At 30.6% G+C, this 22,293-nt stretch overlaps 2 protein-coding genes across 5 annotated transcripts in view; one reads left to right on the forward strand and one right to left on the reverse strand.

Annotated features, from left to right (window-relative positions):
• Positions 1–17,574, forward strand: part of LOC118193940 (uncharacterized) — a 173,229-nt gene extending 155,655 nt beyond the window's left edge. For both annotated transcript variants that reach the window (XM_085811226.1, XM_085811227.1), the window contains 2 exons: positions 2,577–2,785; positions 8,582–17,574. In XM_085811226.1, the coding sequence (XP_085667352.1) occupies positions 2,577–2,785; positions 8,582–8,774 (402 nt within the window). In that variant the 3' untranslated portion in view covers positions 8,775–17,574. The remainder of the gene's footprint in view (positions 1–2,576; positions 2,786–8,581) is intronic.
• The window catches only part of CSN7 (COP9 signalosome subunit 7), a 71,171-nt gene continuing 66,287 nt past the window's right edge, over positions 17,410–22,293 (reverse strand). For 2 of the 3 annotated variants that reach the window (XM_085811228.1, XM_085811229.1), the window contains exon 8: positions 17,410–17,539. In XM_085811228.1, coding sequence (XP_085667354.1) covers positions 17,440–17,539 — 100 coding nt within the window. In that variant the 3' untranslated portion in view covers positions 17,410–17,439. The remainder of the gene's footprint in view (positions 17,540–22,293) is intronic. The other variant, XM_035365105.2, reaches the window with a different exon arrangement.

Raw genomic sequence — 22,293 nt, forward strand, 5'->3', positions numbered from 1 at the left:
GTGCATCAAGAGAATTCAGGTGTATATTTTTCTAATTGAGCTGAGAATGACTGAAAGTGTTACAATGAATCTAGTGTTTTCTTATTTCGGTGCTTGCATTCTTTTGATTTTTAAAGTGCAAGATTCAGAACACATATGATTTGATTATATCCATTGTTAACATTAAAAATTATATGTGAATAAATTGAATATACTCGTTGTGAATACGATAAATTCACTCTGTTTGATGAATATTTCTTGTGTAGGCAGTACATTTAAGAGTGAGCATTTATTAAATGCGAAATTTAACGCACTAAATGTATACGAATGCAAATTAGTAAAGGTCACTTTGAATAAAATTCTGCATTGGTTATTATTATAGAACATCTTTTTCATATCGACTGCAATAAAAAGTGCTAACTTCCATTTACATATATATTTGGTGTAAATATTTTTCTCATGCACATAGTTTATGTAAAGATTGCATTTTTATGTTTATCACACATTTCTTTCATCATTTTATTTACCACTTATTAAGTAATATTTCACATTGAAATTTATGCGAAGTATCCAACATGTGTTTGTATTTATTTCAAACAGGTAATGAAATCTTCATAATTGCCTATATTTGATTTAACTTCGCAATGAAAAGTTTCAGAAGCAATCGACTAATTATTTTGTACAGAAAATTGTGTGGCAGAATATTTTTAACCATCTTCCTTAAATCTTAAAAAGAAATTTAAATCTTAAAGGTCATGTGACATGATTGAAATATTACTGGATGCTCATTGGTCCACTCTTGAAGCCAATCCCTCGGTAGCTACACAGATGTGCACTTGTGAAATATGCTAACGGGAAGTTTAAAGTTTGAAACATATAATATTTAATATTTAAAACATATATAATATAACATTTAAAAATTAAGTTGATCCTCTGAACTTTCGCTAACTAGATTTTCCCAAACCACCACCAGAAAGATCCATTTTCTTGATTTTAATGTTGTAATTTGTCGATGTGCTTTTAATACATCGCCTTAATTTCTTGCACATAATTCAAGATGCGCCTACACTGGGGAAAGAAAACGAGACAGTTCTGTATCTCCCGTTCTACTGGACCGATTGACAAAATTAAACTTGCGTCTTTCATGTCTCGAAAGCTCGACTTAGGATAGCATTGCTCTAACGTTTTTTGAAATGACATGTCAATATTTCTCTTATCTCGATTCTACGACTCAAATTTTACCTAGATACTAAATTTTGTAATTTTTGGTGAGAAATTTATGGAGAAATTAAAAAATTTATCTTGGCGTATTTTTTCAGTTTGAGCGAAGAATAATTCACATGGCGAACTTCTTAATTTATGGCAACCTATTTTCTTTTCCTTTTCATTGTCTACGAGCGAAAAAAAAGTCATCGTCCTACATTCATATAATTTTAACAAAGAGCGTAAACCACATTTTTGTTTTTACGGCTTATAATAATAAGTATACCAAATTTCAAAACGCGCCAATATGTAAATTCACGTACATCACAGAAAATTTTAAATAAAAAACTCTAATTTTTTGCTGGTATTTTAGAAATACATCTACTTTAAGATGAGGGCAAAACTTTTACAGGTTATAATTCAAAACTGTTTTCAAAAATTTATTTAAAATACAAATTTAAAAATAATTCATTAAAAATGGGTGAATTTTATTTGGAATGAACCTAAATTTTGAAATGTGAAAGGAAGAATAAAAAAGTTTAAAGAAAAAGAGATATTAATAAATATACATCAAATTCAATTAACATCAAGGAGCTAAAATTTTGAGAGCCAATTTCTAAACTACTCGTGCGATTTTTGAAAAATTTGGCAATCTGTCATAATTTGAGTTGTAGAAAGGAACTATGGAAAAAAATTGGCATGTCATTTCACAAAAAATCGGATTTTGTGTCAAAATAACTAACTATATTAGAGCAATGCTAATACATATCCTAAGTCACGCTTTCCAGACCTGAAAAACGCAATTTGAATTTCGTCAATCGGCACAGTAGAACGGGAGATCTAGAACAGTAGAAGTTCGCCACGTGAATTATTCGCGGTGCAATCTGATAAAATTGCGCCAAGATAAATTTTTAAATTACTCCGTGAATTTCGCACCAAATTTTACAAAATTTAATATCTAGGCATAAGTTGAATCGTAGAATCGAAATCTGGAAAAAAATTGGTATGTTATTTCAGAAAAAGTCTGATTTTGTGTCATAATACCTATGTTAGAACAATGCTATATATAAATCTAATACACATCCTAAGTCGCGCTTTCGAGACATGAAAAACGTAATTTGAATTTCGTCAATCGGCCCAGTAGAACGGGAGATATAGAACTACCCATTCTTTTTTTTGCCCAGTGTACATGTATTGAATATTACTTTGTTTCTTTGGCATTTTTTATGAACTACAATGACGCACCATATTCCTTATGACGTGTAATATGCTATTATACGAATTTTCAAATGATGTCAGAAGTAAAATAATACGTTACTCTCAATCTAACTTAACTGGCATCGGGTACTTCCGTTAGTTTGTCAATAAATAACAGTTTTTTGCCTTATTTCCAGAGCGTGGGGCTTTTCGTTGGAGCTTCATGCCATGATCTGCAGATGTCCGTCACCATCTCTTCGCTTTATTCTCTTTCAACCATGCTGTTCGGCGGCTACTACGCATCAACCATACCCTTCTGGCTGTCCTGGCTGCGGTATTTGTCTGTTGTTCATTACACCTTTCACGCTATGCAGATAGTGGAGTTCGAAGGCGGAATTCCCATTCCGTAAGTCCCCTTTATTTATTATTGTATATTTAAGTTGATTCGTGTAGTCGCTTAGCTAGAAATTTCGCTGCCCGGGGCGGCTGCTGAATTTGCCGTTTGGGGAGCGTAGGTAGAGAGGCGTTCCGCCCTGGGCAACACATAATTCGGAGGGTTAGTTTCGCGCGAAACATTAATTTACACGGCTTAGTGGGTATAGGACTTTTCGCCGTCGCCATTTCACTGTGGCCGTTTCGCCGTCAAGACTTATTTTTCTTTCCATGACTGTATTATATCTTGCCATATCAACTCGCATTAAATTTATTTAGTTTAATAATTCTGTTTACCTTTTGTATGCTTAATAAAGGTTGCTTTTAATATACAAGGTGTTTATAAAGTCCCGGACCCATTTTGATGTTTAATAACTCATAAAATAATGTAGATTTAAACAATTTTATGGCATTTATTGATGGAATAACTTATATATTTTCCTTTTCAGGTTTGAATATCTTTACTTTTGTAAATATCGTGTGCGCGTGTGTTTAATTTCACATAATTTCATTTTCCAGTCTAAATATCTATACTTTTCTAAATATCGTCTGCTTATTAATTGCATTTTTCTCTCTTTTGTTTTTGGAAACTATTGCAATGTTATGTTTACTTTTGATGCGCATATGGAGATTTGAAAACCCCTATGAATACCCATGGAGGTAGGAAGTAAGATGGAGTCGCACTAAACAACTTTCTCCGTACCCTGCTCTGAAGCACCGGCGATCCCTACGTGGTGACCAAAACATTGGGTCATTTACCATTGAGTTCTATGGGATTTGACGCGTTCGGGTGTAAATATTTTGTAATTACGTCGTAAATATACATATAAATGTATATATTTTCTTTTTCTACAACACTTCAGAGTCCTAAGTATGTGAAAACAACATATTTTTAAACAACATTTCATTCTGAACGGAATTAAATGCTATACTTTTCACAGGACAGTTTTCTCAGAATGGTTTAATTTGAATGAAATATTTTCACAAGTTTTCGTTAATTACATTAGAAAAAAAATTAAGGTAATTCGATTTTATTCGGCTAAGGTACAAAAATTAAGATTAAAGTTTATTGTATTATTAATATTAAAATTATGCATTATTTCTTTTCTATTTTATAGAGCTTCTTCCTAAAATACTTTCTTAAATATGACATGATTTTTTGGCTTCTTTTAAATCGAAAAATGTAAATCAATTTATAATTAATGCTCTATTCGGTTCATTTTAAATTAGAGAATTATTAGGAATTAGCGAAATACTTTAAATAAGTATTTCGCTAATTCCTAATAATTAAATAGGTATTAAATAGTATTTGACTTTCTCTGAACATTTCTGTAAGGGAATAAAATAATTTTTTTTTTTTTTTTTTTTTTTTTTAAAGTGTTATTTAAAACTTGTAACTGAGTTATTATAAAATGTAAAGGGAATAATTCTTTTAATTATACTTATCAGATTTTTTTTTTTACCCTTCATTTCAACAATACATATTCCAAAACTCTTTATTACGTTCTTAAGCATCTCATAGCATTTGCTTTACAATACCTTTTAACAGATTGCTTTCCAATACGAACAATTCTTGCTTAAATAGTTTTATAACGTATTTGTCAACAGGATTTCAATTTATGTTTACAATTCAATATTAAGGTTATTATATATTTAGATAACATTTATAATCATTATAAATTAGATACATTTAATCATTAGATTTCTTCATAGTACTTTCACAGTTGTTTATAAGTGAATAAATTCTTCATTTCAAATACATTTATAAATAATTTAATGAATATTTAAGTATTTTGTCAAAGGCAGATATATGCTTTTTGCAAGCACATGCATAAATACCCATACATATTTCCTATTTATCATTTCCGGCATGTGCAAATCCTTAATTTCTGTGCATTCACTATATTTTTCGTGTAAAGTAATTTACACTAATTTAGCATACACCCGAAAGTTTTACATAAAAAATATATATGAATATAATTTGAATGAAAATTATAAGTATTATTTTTAATACCCACTCAAAGGTCATTTTTTCTTCAAAATTCCTCCACGATGGCATCTCTCTCTTTAGGCAGATAGCCCTTGCATGCGTTACTCTATTTAATAAAAAATCTGACCTATGTGCCTAATTACAAATATTTTAACATACATAATTTTATATTTACATTTAGCCATCAAGTTTCAAACTTTTCAAATCTTCTAGAAAATAAATTTTGGCAGATCTCTTTTAGCAATTTTCTTAAAATCTATATTTTTGTAGTGCAACAGCTTAGAATTTTATAAAACAAATTCATAATCAAAATCGCTGTTGTTAGTTATCGAAAAATAACCAAGATGTGATTTTTGCGTAAATGTCAGTAAACTATATAAATTGCTATTATCCATCACACTATGAATGTTTCTTTCATGCGAGAGTGTCCCTTTTTCGATTTCTATGGAACTGTCGTGTGTCGAAATACTATCAGAATCTTGTCAAGCAAGCTTCTGGATGCAAACAAAGAACACCCTCTCTGGTGACCCAAGCTTCAAAGCAGTGCTTCACTTCTAGCGCGGAATGGCCCCTCCTCCCTTTCCTACCTCCATGTGAATACCGTGAGGTACAAAGGGATTCCCCAAAGGTTAATGTGTGGTGTGGACTAATGCACGAACGAGCCATTGGGCCTTTCTTTTTCACAGAAAAGACGGTCTCATCAGTCGTATACTTACACATGTTGGAAAACTTCGTATTTCCACAACTAGAAGAGCTTCAGCCACATGTCTTTTTTGCAACAAGATGGTTCACCACCTCATTGGGGTACCATCGTTCGTAGTTCTTTAAATGACAATTTTACAGGAAGATGGATTGGGCGAGGGGGTCCAATTCCTTGGCCACCCAGATCACCTGATATAACGCCGCTGGACTTTTTCCTTTGGAGATTTGTAAAGGACAACGTTTACAGGAGGAGAGTGTCGAACATCGATGACCTAAAAGCCAGAATGACAACCGCAATAGCCTCTGTGGATGCCGACATGCTTGCCGGTACCTGGCGTGAAATTGAATACTGACTTGATATTCTCCGTGCGACGGAGGGGGTACTCGTGCAAGTTCATTGACAAGGGTCATGAAACTTTTTGAGTCTATCTAACCATTTATGTTATTAATTTTAATCTATCTATATTATTTTATGAGTTATTAAACATCAAAATAGGTCCGGGACTTTATAAACACCCTGTATATACTATTAGTATTGCCCACTGCAATAAAAAAGCGAAGTATTAAACTAGATATACTAGCAGTCCCACATAAAAAATTACAATGTTCTATAACTAAAAATTTTTGATTTATATGAAATACATACATCTATCTTTTTTATTTTATGAGTTATTAAACATCAAAATGGATCCGGCACTTTATAAACACCCTATATATAGTTATTCACAAGTATGAGACAAAGAAATTACGTATAGGTAATTGGAAAATTATGTCAGTATCAAAGAGAACTGGGGTTAAACTTCTGTTATAACGGAAGTTATATTATCGATTTTAGAACTATGCGGAGACAATATTTACATCATTCGTCAAAATTTTTTGAAATTTTAATCGGCTAGTTCAAAGAAATCACTCGTACAAGCTGGAAATTCACATTTTTATGAAAAACGAAATTACTTTGGAATCTTGTCAGCACCTTACTCTCTTAAAATTAATATTTCATGTGTAACGGTTTATTTGTATAAAATTGCGCACAAAACATTTTAGATATTATTAATCCAAAGAGGCTTACTCCCTGACGGACTATTGTTTTCGTTTTGCGATTTTCCGTCGAATCACTCTGAATGTCCGTTTCACTTTTCAAACGGTTGTCACAAAATATTTTCGCTCTGTATTATATTTGACGAAATTTGATAATGATTAATCTGCATAAATGTATATATGTTTCTCGCATTGTGATAAAACGACGGTACCTACAGCCATCCAAGTTTGAATGACGTAATTCTACAGCGAATATGGGCGTCTGGAAGCCCAAATTTGGAATTTGTTTCATTATCGATGTCATATTTTGTATAACTTTAACGAATTTTTGATTAACAAACTCGAAGATTTCAAAGCCAGCAGTGGCAACGTTGTACAGAAGAAAACATTTTTATCTCCAGTGCGCGAGACTGTGTATCGAAAATTCTAAAGATAGGCTCAATTTAAAATTATTTTGCGATGTTGCTCTTGAACTGAAATTTATGCTTTAAGTGCGAAGAACATGGTATTTAATAAAGGAAGGTACCGCACAAAATGTTAAAAAAAGCCCCTTTGGACGTAATTTAAAATCTGAAACCTTTAATATTTTTTTATATGAAATGCTTATTAAATTATATTAAATTATTAAACTAAACAGAGTTATTTATTAATTTATAATCAACTTAATATAATACGATAAGATATAATACAGTCGTGTAAAAAAAATATGTCTTGACGGAGAATAGTTCCATTCCTGGGGTTTGCCATGTGGATCGTCGAGGGTGGTAAAGAATAATGAGATTCTTAATCGAGATACACAATGAAATGGAGAAGAACATTAGTTTTCACTCTAGATAACGCACTCAAACAAATCATGATAAAATTTCTTGTTTATTATTCAATCGAAACTTCTGAATGAAGATAACGAATATTAGCTAAATTATGATCATTGTAACATTAAGAAAGAATAATTTCTCTTTAAGAAAAAATATTTCAGAGTTTTCTTCCATTAATGCTAAAGAAAACGAAACACTAATGTAGAAAGCCACTCCTTTTCAATTACTGTTGCCGTTACGTACACAGAGGTTTCTTAAAAGTGAAATATAAATCTGTAATTCTTAAATAGACTGCCCTCCAGCAGGTTTTTCAAAGTTCACCATTACAAAAATGTCAGTAACGTTTAAATTCACGGTTCATATGCATGACAGTAACGAAGTTTAAGAAAATATATGCAAAAACTATAGCTACCACTTTTATTTAATGGAAATGAATACTTATATAGGAGTTGGAGAAAAAATGCAAAAATTGTAAATTTGCTCACGACTGTTGATCTTCAGTTGTTATGAGTTTCGTAGACAATATCCAGGCAGAGTCGTAGCTAGGGTTTTCAGCGCCCAGGGGCAACTGAAGATTTCGCACCTCCTACTGCTTGCCAACAGAATTAAAAACTATTAAATGTTTTCCATTCATAGGATACGTATTTGTGATTCATAGGATATGTATTTGTGATAACGTATTTGTGATTTCCATTTAGATTTGATATAAATATTAATTGAAATATGGAAAATGAAATAAATATTAATTAAGAGATTTCTACAACTGCTTAATAAGTAGGTTTGCTTTATCAAAAAACAAAACAACATTGCATCGCCACGTCTGCAAGTTTCTCTTCTCCATTATGCATCTATGCCAAGTTAATACAAGGATTGTCATTTTAACGAATTCTAACCACATAGTAAAAACAACTATCTTAAGTCCCAATTAAGATTGATAATTAATTTTTTTATATGTAATACATTTTTATTGAAATTTGTGAGGTTTATATATATATATATTGATAAAGCTATTCTGCAGAGTAAAATTCTGTGCAGTTTTTAAATTTAATGTCTGGTGTTCCTTTTAGGCATTTTCCCGGTACATTTAAAAGCCAGACGAAGGCTGGCTGCGTAGCGGCTAGTTGAAAATATTTTTAAATTAATCTCTCTGAAAGCTTTTTTTTTCAATACCAGTTATAATTAAAGATACGCAAATGAAAAACTCACTTTTATTTTTCTTTTTTAGGTGTGCCGCCAACAACAGTCGCTTTGCTGTATGTCGAGAGCAAAATGCAACTTTCATTCCAGTGAAAGACATCATCAACAGAGGAGAAGAGACCCTTTCATTGTGGGCGAATACACTTGTCCTGATCCTGTTTCTCCTCATATTCCGACTGCTGGGATATTTGTCCCTCAGGTACTTTCGAACCGCGAAATAAATCACTTGGACTTGAATCACTAACTCGGAGAAGAACTGACGAAGATTAATACTTCCAAAATGCAACACAATCTTTGCAATTATGTGTCATCACAATCTTGATATTTTGCGTGTAAAATACTTGTTAAAATGTTTAAAAAAATCTGAAACGCTATTAAACTCTCATATTCATCATATATGTTAAGACTGCAATCTAGTATGAAAAAAAAAAAAAAGTGATAAAAATCTAGTTGTAGGCAAGTAGAGTTGGACGATCCGCTCCCAAAAATCTGAAAGAACCGTTTCCTTTACTGAGTGAATTTACTCCGATTCCAGAAACTAGAGTTATAGCTCTTTTACATTTCAGTACAATGTTGCCAGAACTTTTCAACTAAAATAGCAAACAAAGATTAAAAAAGTTGCCAAAAATCGCAAATGACGTCAGGGATCACATGACTTTTGTGACGTCATAGTTTCGCGTGTTCACATGACCTCTGACCGTCATCACAAATTTCCTGTCTATTGGTTTCGTAAGTTATCGACTGTATTCGATTCTTAGTCATTTTAATTACGTATCTTAGCTTTAAAGAAAATTTTAAAACTATATTGCTCATTTTCAGTTGTTTAAATGTCCATTTTTTAAAAATTTAATTCGCATTTAATTTAGGTCCTATTTTTAAATTAATTTGTGCATACCCGTTCTTAAGAGATTTCTCACGTTTACATTATTAGCGTTTCTGTACTAAATCTTTTGGAGTTGCCAGTTAATTTGTCTATTTTTCTTTTCTTTCTTTCTTTTTTTTTCTTAATTGTGAACATTTTAATTGGGAATTGTTTTTAAGCGGTTTTCGTTCTGCATGGTGGGCTTATTTCAGATTCTGATTACTTAAGAAAGCCTTGTTGTTTCACTGTTAAATTTATTTTATTTAACTTCAGACAGAGGTTTTTTTGGACGTCTGCCAGGAATAGAAATCTGCTATTTAATCAAGACTAATTCACTTTACCGAGTGAGTTTGTGCCTGATTAGCGAAAAAAGAATGGAGTTCTTTTCAGAAGGGTTATCAGTTTCTATTTTAGGGGAGAAAAGAACGTTTATCCTCAAATATTAAATAAGAGTTTAATTTTTATCGTTTCCGAAATTTTTATTTTAGAATTTTACTGTTAGTTCTCTGTAAAAAGATGGTTTTAAGGAACTTCAAAATTACATTAGAAAGAAATCAGTTCATGGATTCGTTTGATAGAATCGATTCTTCCTATTCAAATCCTCGTTCCATTCATCTCGCTCTTTGTTAGCCAGTGCCGATTTCACTAGTTGTTTGATTCTTTCCCCTCTTCTTGCTTCACCCGCCGTTCAAGATCTTTTAGATCAAGGTTATTATTAGTAAGTCACACACAAGTAATATAAAAAAAAAAAAAAAAAAAAAAAAAAAAAAAATCTGAAATGTTTCAGATTTTAAATTACGTCCAAAGGGGCGTTTTTTAACATTTTGTGTGTTACCTTTCTTTATTAAATATCAGCAATATCGCAAAATAGTTTTAAAACGAGCATATCTTTAGAATTTCCGATACAGAGACTCACGCGCTGGAGATAAAAATGTTTTTTCTGCACAACGTTGCCATTGCTCGCTTTGAAATCCTTGAGTTTGTTAATCAAAAATGCGTCAGAGTTTTAAAAAATAGGAAATCGATCATAAAACAAATTTCAAATTTGGTCTTCCACATGCTCATATTCGTTGGAGGATTACGTTATTCAAAATTCGATGACTCTATGTACCGTTATTTTATGACAATGTGAGAAATATACATACATTTACGCAGATTTTCATTATTTAATTTCTTCAAATATAATGCAGGACTCTAACATTTTATGGCAACAGTTTGAAAAGTGAACCGACATTTATCCGTCCGACGCAAAATGCCAAAACGAAACTAATAGTCCTTCGGGATTCAAATCCCTTTGGACTAAAAATTAAATTCCTACTTAGGCCAACAAAGAAAAATTTAAAAAATAATAATAAATAGATAAAAAAATACAAAATATGTGAAGAAACTGTATTAACATCGTCTTCCACTACAAGTTTAAAAAAAGTATTTGAACTTGAGTGGATGAATAAAAAGTATTTTATTAGAGACTGAAAATTAATTAATTAATAATTTATTAAATAAAAAATGTTTTTAAGCTCAATTCCTACTTAGGTTAAGAAAGAAAAATTTTAATTAATTAAAAAATTTTTAATATGTGAAAAAACTGTATTAACATCAAGTGTCATCTACTACAAGTTTAAAAAAACGTACTTGAACTTGAGTGGTTGAATAAAAAGTATTTTATTAATGACTCAAAATTTGAACAAGATGAGCTAATAGTAGGAATTTAAAAAGAACGGATTCATTTCAGTGAATGAAACTTTGATTCGATTGTATAAAAGAGCAGCTTTGTCAATCTCTACTGGTCAGCACATAATCTCACATCAATTTCATTATTTAAGTAGCAATGAGCTTTATATCAAGTATCACTTCCAGCTTATTGTCTGTAAATAAAGTCTGTAACTGGTTGCTCCAAACAGCATACTGGAAATATTTGCTGCTACTTACATATTAACACAACCACCTAGGTGGAATCTGATGAATTTTTACAGATGGGGGGCAAAAAATGACGACATCAGCCGATTCAGCTTCAAAATCTATATATTACACAATATGTTTCACATTTTAATTAGATATTTACTCCGAAAATCAACAATTAAATCTATTTATAAGCTGGTTATTTACTTCTTTTATTATTGTGGAAATCAGTGCAAGATTTACGTATAAGCTACACATGCTATAATAGTTTAGGGCCTTATCAAGTCTAAATCCGGCTGTGGTGGAAATGTGATGGCGATTACTTTACCAGACGGATTCGGCAGTGATTTTGCAAAAAAATACCATATTTCTGTAGAAATTTTGTCACAGTTTTTTTACATTGCTGGCAAGTTCCTCTATTGCATGTTTTAACATTAAGTGAGAAAATATTAATTAAGGGAAAAAGCCATTGAACTTATGGAATACAACAAAATAAACACACACAAAAATGGTGCCATTTCTTGATTGAAGAACTGTTATGCATATGGTTGCCAGAATTTGGCTAATGCTGAAAATTTTGGTGACTTCTACTAAAGAGTAGAAGAAAAACTGAAAGAAACCGAAATCTTTGTTTCCCCTTTTCTTTTTTTTTAAATTAGTTTATTAAATTCTTTTTTAAAAATGTCATTTTATTAGGCAGTTGAATGACATATGTATAATTTAATTTGTTTTTAAATAAAGTCATATTTACAATATATTTAAAATTAATACTTTGAAACGAATACCATAATTTAATTTTCTTCTGTTTTTTTAATCTTTGTATTGTATAGTAATGAATAATATTTCTTTAATTAGTGACTTGTTTCTAGTCATTGATGTTTGATTCTTTTGTTATATCAATTAAATTTCCCATACTTTTCTTCTGTAATGGTCTTGCCGAGAAAGTAACTAAAAGGCTTCTTCAGTTGGTGAATTGGATGTCCTTGAAGCATTTCACATTCACAAAAATTTTTCTTGAATTTAACTACAATCCAATCCTCCAAAACACTTCTAGATGTTTATTAACTTATTTTCGTTTTTAGTATTTCTGTAGACAGATGGCGCTACCTTCTCATTTGCTTTGCTTCTGGTGTATAAATAAATACAGTTGCAGCTCTTCCTTTTGTTGCATTCACAACATTGGCAAGTTCTGAGCTAACAGACTACTAGGTTGAAGGTTCGATGCCCAGCCATGTAATTTTCTTTATTTGTATATAGTATTTTAATTATTGTATATTTTATTGAATCTGCTCGATCATTGTAATTTTTGGATTATTTCCACACTCGTCAAGTACAGAGTCATCTATCTGATTCATTTTTAGCTTTGGTCCTTTATGGTCCCTTCGTTTCTTTTCCTATCCTCTGATTTCTCTTCCGAGATTATATCCACGTTCACAGTTCATTACGTCATGTGCCTTCGGACTTCATTTCATCGGCAACGATGCCGGTTCAGATTTTCAGCCTGGCCATAACAACGAGTCTAAGTCCTTTTCTTGCAGAACTTCTTTGCTCCCGATAAAGAAGGTCCTGTATCTGTTCACCCTCGAAGCTAAGCTGATTTTATTTTCAGCTAAGCAGAATTTGGCTAATGCTGAAAATTTTGGCGACTTTTACAAAAGAGGTTGCACTAATGCAGCGCAACCTCTTGGTTGTCGGTGCAACAGTCTTGGTTAAAATCTATGCCAAACTCAGGGTTGCCAATTTGCATAATATATGTTTTACTTTGGCATTTCTCTTCTCCCTTTAGTTAAATTCCATTGTTATTTTAAATAGCAATTTTTTCCCTCATTATTTAATGTTATCATTTGGTTAATATTATCAAGATATCTACAGACAGATGTGATCACATCAAGTGGTAATAAAGTTCTAATCAGTTAGATCATTCACACATTGAAAGGTTAAAACTAGATGCACATCAAACTGAATTCCTTTATGAGCTATAATAAGAGATTTTTAATCCGCTTTCAGCCATTAATTTTGAAGGACAAATAGGAGGTAGTATATTATAAAAGCTTTTCAGTTGCACATTTTACTTCAGAAAAAATGCTTTTAAATTCTCTCAGAATCATTTTAAGATCCAAACAATTTTTAATCGCTTTATCAGCAGTTATTTAAAAACTATTTCAACAAAAGTTACAAGACTACCAAATCATTCCCATATCAAAATTCAGTTGTAAACCTACAGCTATTAAGCCCCCCCTTGTTGAAGGATCACAATACAAAATGTCAACACAAATAAATGATTAACATTTATTGCATTCAATTTAAACAGCTATAATGATTTGGAAAACAAAATATATTAAAACTGAAGGAAAAAACTTGCACATCTAGAAGACAAACATATATCTATCTATATATGACTTTTTAAAGGTTTTTAAAAAAGTTTTTAGCTTTTATATTTTCGATGGGAAGGATTGCCAAACCATTAAATCTTAAAATTATGCAAAACAACAACTTTATTGTTAGTGTAGATTTTAATTAAGACATTTTCGTTTTCAATGGCGAACACGATGAAGACGGACCTGCCCTCATTCGCCATCGGAATCGACAGTCTTAATTAAAATGTATGCCAATTACAAGATTGTTGCTTTGCCTAATTTTCGGCATGCTTCTCTTCTCTCTTTAAGTCTGACTTGGCCTGTCATTGGTTGAAGATAGCTTTTAATCAACTTCAACTTTTAAAATCTTCTTTCACAAGCAACTAAAATACAGATCGTCAAAAACGTCTTTGATTTCAGATATAAGTTAGGCACCGATTCTTGGACATCTATTTCCACACTACTAATTAACATTTCCAACATAGACAACTTTTTAGCTTTGTCCTTTTTTATATTCCTACATATAGGTACATTGAGAAAAAAAAATGGACAATTCTATAGCTCCTGTTCTACTGCACTGATTGATGAAATTCAAATTGAGTGTATCATGTTTCAAAAGTGCGGCTTAGGTTATGTATTAGATTTATATATAGCATTGTTCTAATATAGGTATTTTGACCAAAAATTGGGCTTTTTCTGAAATGACATGCCAATCTTTTTCCATATTTCGATTCTATGACCCAAATTATGCCTAAATATTAAACTTATAGAGAAACTAAAAAATTTATTTTGGTGCAGTTTTTTTAATCTTGCACCATAAATAATTCACCTGGTGAAATTCTTAATTTATAGCAACCTTTTTTTTCTTTCCTTTATTTCACTGTAAACAAGCAGAAAAAAATCATCATTCATTATTTCAAATAATTTAAAGTGCATAAACCACATTTGGCGTTATTATCACTTATAACAAATATGCCAAATTTCAAAGTGCTGCAGTATGTAAATTCACGTATATCCTAGAAAATTTTGAATAAAAAGACTGTAATTTTTTGTAGAATGCTTAGAAATGCATCTACTTTAGGATGATAGTAAAAATTTCATAGCTTAAAATTCAAATTTTTTTTGAAAAATTCATAAAATTAATCTCAAAAAATGGGCAAATTTTATTTGGAATGAACCTAAATTTCAAATTCTGGAAAAATGAATAAAGTAAGTTTAATAAAAAAAGAGATATTAATAAATATATATTAAATTCAATTAACACGGAGGAGCTAAAATTTTGAGAACTAATTTTTTAAAAATTACTCGTGCGATTTTTACAAACCTTGGCATAATTGGAGTCGTAAAATCGAAATATGGAAAAAATTGGTATGTTATTTCAGAAAAAGTCCGATTTTGTGTCAAGATACCTGTATTATAACAATGCTATATATAAATCTAATAGATATGCTAAGTCTCGCTTTCAAGACATGGAAAACACAAGTTGAGTTCGAACTGTTCGATATTTTTTTGGTGTGTGTGTGCAGTTTACATATACTTTTAAAGTTCTTTATAAGCCCCCTAGACCAGGGGCCCGAGGAAATACGGCCCTTCAGTTACTTCATACTTCTCAGGACAGAGCATTCATTATGCAAAGATTATTTAGGTCTTTTTAAATATATACATAGCAATACTGAAAAAATATACTACTTAATTTCTTTTTTTTTATCGTTAACAATTAATTTTCTCTATATTGATTATAAAATTTGTATTTACCATTTCAAAACTAGTGAATTAATATAAATTATCTGTTCCATAGCAGTTTGGTTCCATATTTTACTCAATTAGCAAATGATAAACCCGTTTCCTCCTATCCTACAAAAGTACTTACATATTATCACAATCACCTTGGTAGAAATTGCCAAATTCTGGTAACCATGTGCAAGAGTTTTTCTATTTTAACAATCAGCACTCACATTTTCATATTTGTTCTGTCTACTGCATATTCCAACGGCTTTTACAGAAAAATTATGATTGTTTTTGTCTTAAACTTGATTTTAAAATCTGTGCTTGTCAGACAGAAGAAACAAGAGTGAAATTTCTGCAGGAAAATCAATAAAGAAACGATATTTCGAATTTCTCGTCACAATTTAAGCGATCCCCATGAAATTTCAACTGAAGTAAAAGAAACAAAACTCCTCTTGGAATAAGTAAATTTATCAATTTTTTTGATTACTTGTGTATTAATGCCAGATCAATTTGGAGATTTTTACATATGAAAAGGTACAAGTTACTTATAGGGTGCAATTTCGTAGTTTTTGGTACTTTTAAAAAACGATTCCATCGATAATTATTGTAAATCAGCAAACATTACCAACATACGGAATGCAAACACATTTTAGCAATTCAAAATACGAATTTTTGTTATTAAATAAGGATTATGCTAAAAAATAAGCGCATTAGTCTCCAAATATTTCTGTAACTTTTTTTTTACTACTACTCTCTCCAAATACACAGTGATCTGTTTTCGCTTAAAAAAATGTCGGATAACCGCAGAGATTTGGCATCCAACAGACCTCGGTTAACCATTGAATATATCGATCTCCTTGTCATCCTTTTTAGAGATTTAGCAACAAAATTCTGTTTTCCTGCAGAAATTTTACCAGTTTCTTTAAGGGGTAACCCTATATCGACAATGTTAAATTGGCCATTTTCAGTGTACCTTTTTTCAAAATCTGCTGTAGATACACGTTTGAAATTTTCGTGTAATTAAAGTATATCTATCTTATTATACTGAAACTAGCTTTTGAAACATTTTGAATTTTAGAGTAATTTACAGAATATTTTGTTAGGCGTAGTAAAATTTAGCACTTTTCTCACACAAAAATTTTTTAAAATTTGTTTTATTAGTTTATCACAAAAAGCTCGTTTCAGTAAATATTAGGAAACATAATAAATAAGCCATAAAAACTTTAGATACCTGTAAGCAGTAGTTCCTGAGAAAAGGTACATCGAGTATAAAAATATCATGTTTGGAGAAAAAAAGTGTTTTTATGTATAAATCCTCATTTATCAAAGCATTCGATGACAAATTAAAACTAAATTTTTTACAGTTCTAATTTTCATAGAAATTAAAGAATGGTATTTTTAGAAAGCTAAAAGTGTAGAGAATTTGAATATGCAAAAATCCGGAATCACCATTTTTTTGAAGATTTTTGCCTTCCAACGCCAATTGTTGATAAATTCCATTTGTTTCCAATGCATATTTTAAATAATAAGTTTACAGAAAAAAAAAATCACAATTTGTTCACTGTTGGGATTTGGAATAAAACAAAAACAATGCATAAGAATTTGCTTGACTGAAGGATTGTTATGACCAAGGTTGTCAAAAGAATGGTTATGCATATGATCGCCAGAGTTTGTCACATTCTGAAAAGTTGGCGAGTTCTGCTAAGGTGGTTGGTTGCATTAACATATAATTACAATGAATTAACAGAAAATGCCAAAACTTCATGAAAATAGTTCAGCAGTAGTTTCTGGAAGAGATCTATTAAGAACAAAAAGCCAAAACAATTGTTACACATATAGATGTATATGTAATCATTCATGTATCTTGCAGTAGCATAATCATAAGCTTGTATCCTCTTTCCTAAATAAATTATTGTGCATTCACCTGTTCACTTTCTCAAACTGTCATCATCCATTTTAGCATAAAGTATTTGGGTTTTGTGTTTTTGTAAATGCAAATATTTTGTAAGAATATATTCTAGTGTAATTATATGATTTTTATTATTTGATGTCAAAAAGAACTGTATCCGTTTCCTGTGTACAATGAGAAAAACAGTGTATTGATGATGTTTCCTTCAAACTGTCTGGAAAAATAAGACATCTGTAAAAATAAACATGTTTTGTTATTCCATAAAATTATATTGAAGTACATAATTTCTACAATCACAAACATTCTGTTTTAAAAAGTAATTATTAATTATTCACACGATGTTATCAAATATTAATCCTTGGAATATGAGTAATATAAAAATAATAATGAAATTATGCAGCCCATTTTCAAATTTTGCTTACATTATGCTGTCCCAGAAGAAAAAGAAAATTCGAGATAAATTAACATTTAAAGTTTAATTTGAGCAATGCATTGCACAAAATGACTATAAATATATTTCTACAATTTAAAATAAAAAAAATTAAACCGAAAATTTTTAGATAAAAATTGTCATCAACTTCATGTCGAGTCCGTTACCTCAAGATTATCTTACCCCCAACTAGTTTGTAAATCTGCCTAAACGGGGGCAGTACATATTCAAAGTAGTCAAACTTAGCTCGACTAGTTTATATATGTCACTGAATAGGTACTGCTTGTTTTAAACAGATTTACAAACTAATTTAGGACAAAATAACCTCAAGGTAATGGAAGTTGAAGACAAATTATTTTTCTATCAATTCGTTAAAGAAGAAGGAAAAAAAAAAAAAAACTTCTGTAATTAATTTTTATCATGAATATAACATACTGATTGTTAATATTTAAAATAATTAAACTTCTTTATTTAAACAATTAAATTAGGTTACAAAACAAAGAGGTCGAATAACATGAAACTAAAAAAGAGACAGGCAGTTTTGCCTATCATCACACATTTTATGATTTATAACTAAAACATTTCAATTAATTTTTTTTTTTTATACTTTGAATGTAGAAAAATATTTATAGTCATCTTTATGCAATGCATTGATCAAGTTAAACTTTAAACATAATTTATCTTGAATTTTCTGTCTTTACTTCTGAGACAGCACATGTAAGTAAAATTTGAAAATGTGGCATGCAGCAAAGAATTAATTTTACTATGCACGTAAATTGACAAATTTCTTACATAAATTCTTAGAATATCTTAAAAACTGATTTAAAACTCAGCATTCAGTTTAGATACGCAGGAGGATTTCATATAAATGTTATCATATGGATATTGCTATTGAACTGCCAAAGTCCTTCCTGTTTGTATCCGAAAACGTGGAAAATACTTGCCTTATTGTGACCAACAATTCAGTTAACAGGATGAAAGTATTACCAAAATTCAGGGGCAGGGGAAACTGAAATATTAACAGATTTTAACTATCACCCAAGAAGGCTCTCTTAACCCTTTCACGACGGCACACCTTCGTTCAAGACGCTTGTGCAGGACGGAGGTATAGCATTGCTAAGCCTAATTTTATAAAAAAAAAAGTTTCACTTCTAGCATCGTAATTTTTGGTATCATTTTAGATTATTACTTGAGCTCTTAAATATGTTAAAATTAGCACTTTTAAAACATAATGTTTTTTCTTTATTTTACATGAAAATATACTTAAAAAATTGCTTATCTTGTAAAATAATTTTTGGAAGTGCTATTCAAATTATTATAAAGTTTTAATTGATAAAATCCACCAATAAAGTTTAAAATTAATAAAACAACACAATAAAGACTAGTTGCAGTAAGAAGTAACAAAATTTAAAATTAAGATTGGGTGTGGTAAATCTCAAAGCACAAAGATGTATCACTTTCTAACTGTTTAGAAAATGAATCATCTGCATTAGTAAATAGTTCATTAACCATTAGTGGGTACTCTTCCTCTGATAAACAGCACCTTCCCACCATAATAGACTGGAGGTGAGGCTTTCCGAAATAAAAAGAGAAGAAACGGAAATACAGCTGAAGGCAAATATATCAAACTCAAGTCAGGAACTTACAACTGTGTTCACTTCAAAAGTAATGGACATAGGATGCCTTCTAGTGGCCTTCAGAAAAATGTTTAAAATGCGTATACGTATCGCCCGTCCTCTGAATGCAATTTCTAGTGATACGCGGATGGGACGCCGGCTGTAAGAAACGTTTTTAGGGAATGCGTATATGGGATGCCCATCCTGAAAGGGTTAAAATTCAATACGGTTTATCAGTAGAAATTATCAACAGTCATGGCACAGGCGTTTTAAATTTTACAAATAAATGCAGGTATTTTGCAAATTTAAGCGTTCTCATTCTCTGAATACAGACACAAAAAAGGTAAATTGCGTGGATGTTAAAAAAAATTTCAGAACCTGGCACTAAAAAGCTGGAAGGGCAGGAATATGTGAGGAAATATGGTATAATACCTGAGTTCAGTGGGAGCAATCAACATTTCAAATGATACTCTAGATTGTCTCATGCCTAACTATTAAAATTAACTCATTTTGTAACATATCAGATTTACATATTTTGTTAATTCAAATCAAAGTACACTGCATGAACAAAATAAAAAAAGAGGAGAAGTTCTATATTTCCTGTTCTACCAGGCCAATTGACCAAATTCAACTTTAGTTTTTCATGTCTCGAAAGCGTGACCTAGGACATATACTAGATTTATATATAGCATTCTTCTAATATAGGTATTTTGACACAAAATTGGACTTTTTCTGAAATGACATGCTATTTTTTTTTTTTTTTTTTTTTTTTTTTTTTTGCATATTTCGATTCTACGACTCAAACTATGCCAAACATCCAAGTTTTGTAAGCTTTAGCTCCTCAATGTTAATTCAATTTGATATACATTTATTAATATCCCTTTTTTTACTTACTTGATTCCGTCTTCCAGAATTCAAAGTTTACGCTTAATCCAAATATAATTTGCACATTTTGTATGATTTATTTTTAAAATTTGTATTTTTAAATATTTTTGGAAAAAAAATTGAATTATAACCTATAAAAATTTTACCATCATCTTAAAATAGATGCATTTCTAGGCATACCTGCAAAAAATTAAGAGTTCTTTATTAAAAATTTTCTAAAATATACACAAATTTACATTTGAGCAGATTTTGAAATTTGGCATATTTATTGTAAGTGCTAATAACGAAAATGTGATTTACGCACTTTGTTAAAATTATTTGAAAGTAATGAACATGACCTTTTTTCTGCTCGTATGCAATAAAAAGAAGGAAAGAAAATTAATTAGAAAAGAAATTAAGAAGTTTGCCAAGCGAACTTTTGTTGGCACAAACTGAAAAAAAAATATGCCAATATTAATTTTTACATAAATTTTGTACCAAATTTTAGAAGATTTAATATTTAGGCATAATTTGAGTCGAAGAATAGAAATATGGAAAAGAAATTGGCATGTCATTTCACAAAAAGTCCGATTTTGTGTCAAAATACCTACAGTGTCTCACAAAAGTGATGGGACACTTGTGCTTTACAAAAGGAAACTAATAAAATAAATTAAAAAAACATGTAAAAATTTTTTGTGGGTGTGCTTCATACTTAAATTTAGTAACAATTATTACATAACATACATTTTCTCAAAATATTAATTTAATAAAAATACAATTGTTTAGAACGGAGCAAAAAATGGTTCACATAAGTGATTGAACACCATTAGATACTACTACGTACTATGCAACAAAAATCGTCTGAAGTAAGCAATAAAAATATTTTTTAGGGTTTTTATTTTCACTCAAAAGCAATTGGCAATAATTTATAAAATCGTTTGCAGTATTTATCTCCAGTTTGTTTTGGAATTTTGTGTTTTTTAGCTCTGTGCAGCCATGAATGCTAAACGAAAAGAAACTTTGCCTGAAATTCGAAAATTAGTTATTAATTTGCATATTGAACGTGGAAAATCTATTAGAGAAACTGCTGAAATAGTTAACCTGAGTCATTCAACAGTTTTCAATATCATTAAACGATATAAAAAGAATCATTTGATTCAGGATAAAAGAAGACCTGGCCGACCATCAAAGCTATCCAATGGAATAAAATGAATTATCGTACGAAATATTAAAAAAAAAATCCAAGAATGAGTGCTCCTGAAGTTGCTGCTGATTTAAAGCATTATATGGAGTAATTGTTAATCCTGAGACTATTGGAAGAGTAATTCGATCTGCTGTATACCACGACAGAGCAGCCAGGAAAAAATTCTTCATGAGTGAAAAGAATAGAAAACTCAGACTGGCTTTCGCAAAATCCAACATAAATAAGAATTCTGATTACTGGAATGAAGTTATATTTGCTGATGAGAGTAAATTTAATATATTTGGTTCTGACAGTGGAATCTTGGTGTGGAGAAAACCCAGGGAAGAATTTCGCAAACAGAACTTGTTGCCAACAGTAAAACATGGTGGAGGAGGAGTTATGGTATGGGGGTGTATGTCGTCCGCTGGAGTTGGTAATCTTGCTTTTATTGACAGTATAATGGATCAGTACAAGTATATTGACATTTTAAATCAAAATTTAAAATCTTCAGCACGAAAATTGAATCTTCATAACGATTTTAAATTCTACCAGGACAACAATGACCTCAAGCACACTGCTTTGAACGTTAGACTCTGGCTGCTGTATAACTGTCCTGAAATAATAAAAACATCACATTCTCTAGACTTAAATCCCAAAGAGAATATTTGGCAAGAATTGGAATCAAGAATTCGCAAACACACCATTTCTTCAAAACAACAATTAAGAATGGGGTAAAATCACTCCAGAAATCGCAAAAAAATTAGTCGAATCCATCCCAAGAAGATTAAATCATGTTTTAAAAGTAAAAGGAAATCCAACAAAATATTAAAACCTTTTAAAAAGTAAAATTTTTGGATAAATATTTGATGGAAAAGTAAGTGTCCCATCACTT

The sequence above is a fragment of the Stegodyphus dumicola genome, chromosome 2 (assembly GCF_044657685.1).
Source record: "Stegodyphus dumicola isolate Sdum_Otavi_A_Nest chromosome 2, ASM4465768v1".
Classification (NCBI taxonomy): domain Eukaryota; kingdom Metazoa; phylum Arthropoda; class Arachnida; order Araneae; family Eresidae; genus Stegodyphus; species Stegodyphus dumicola.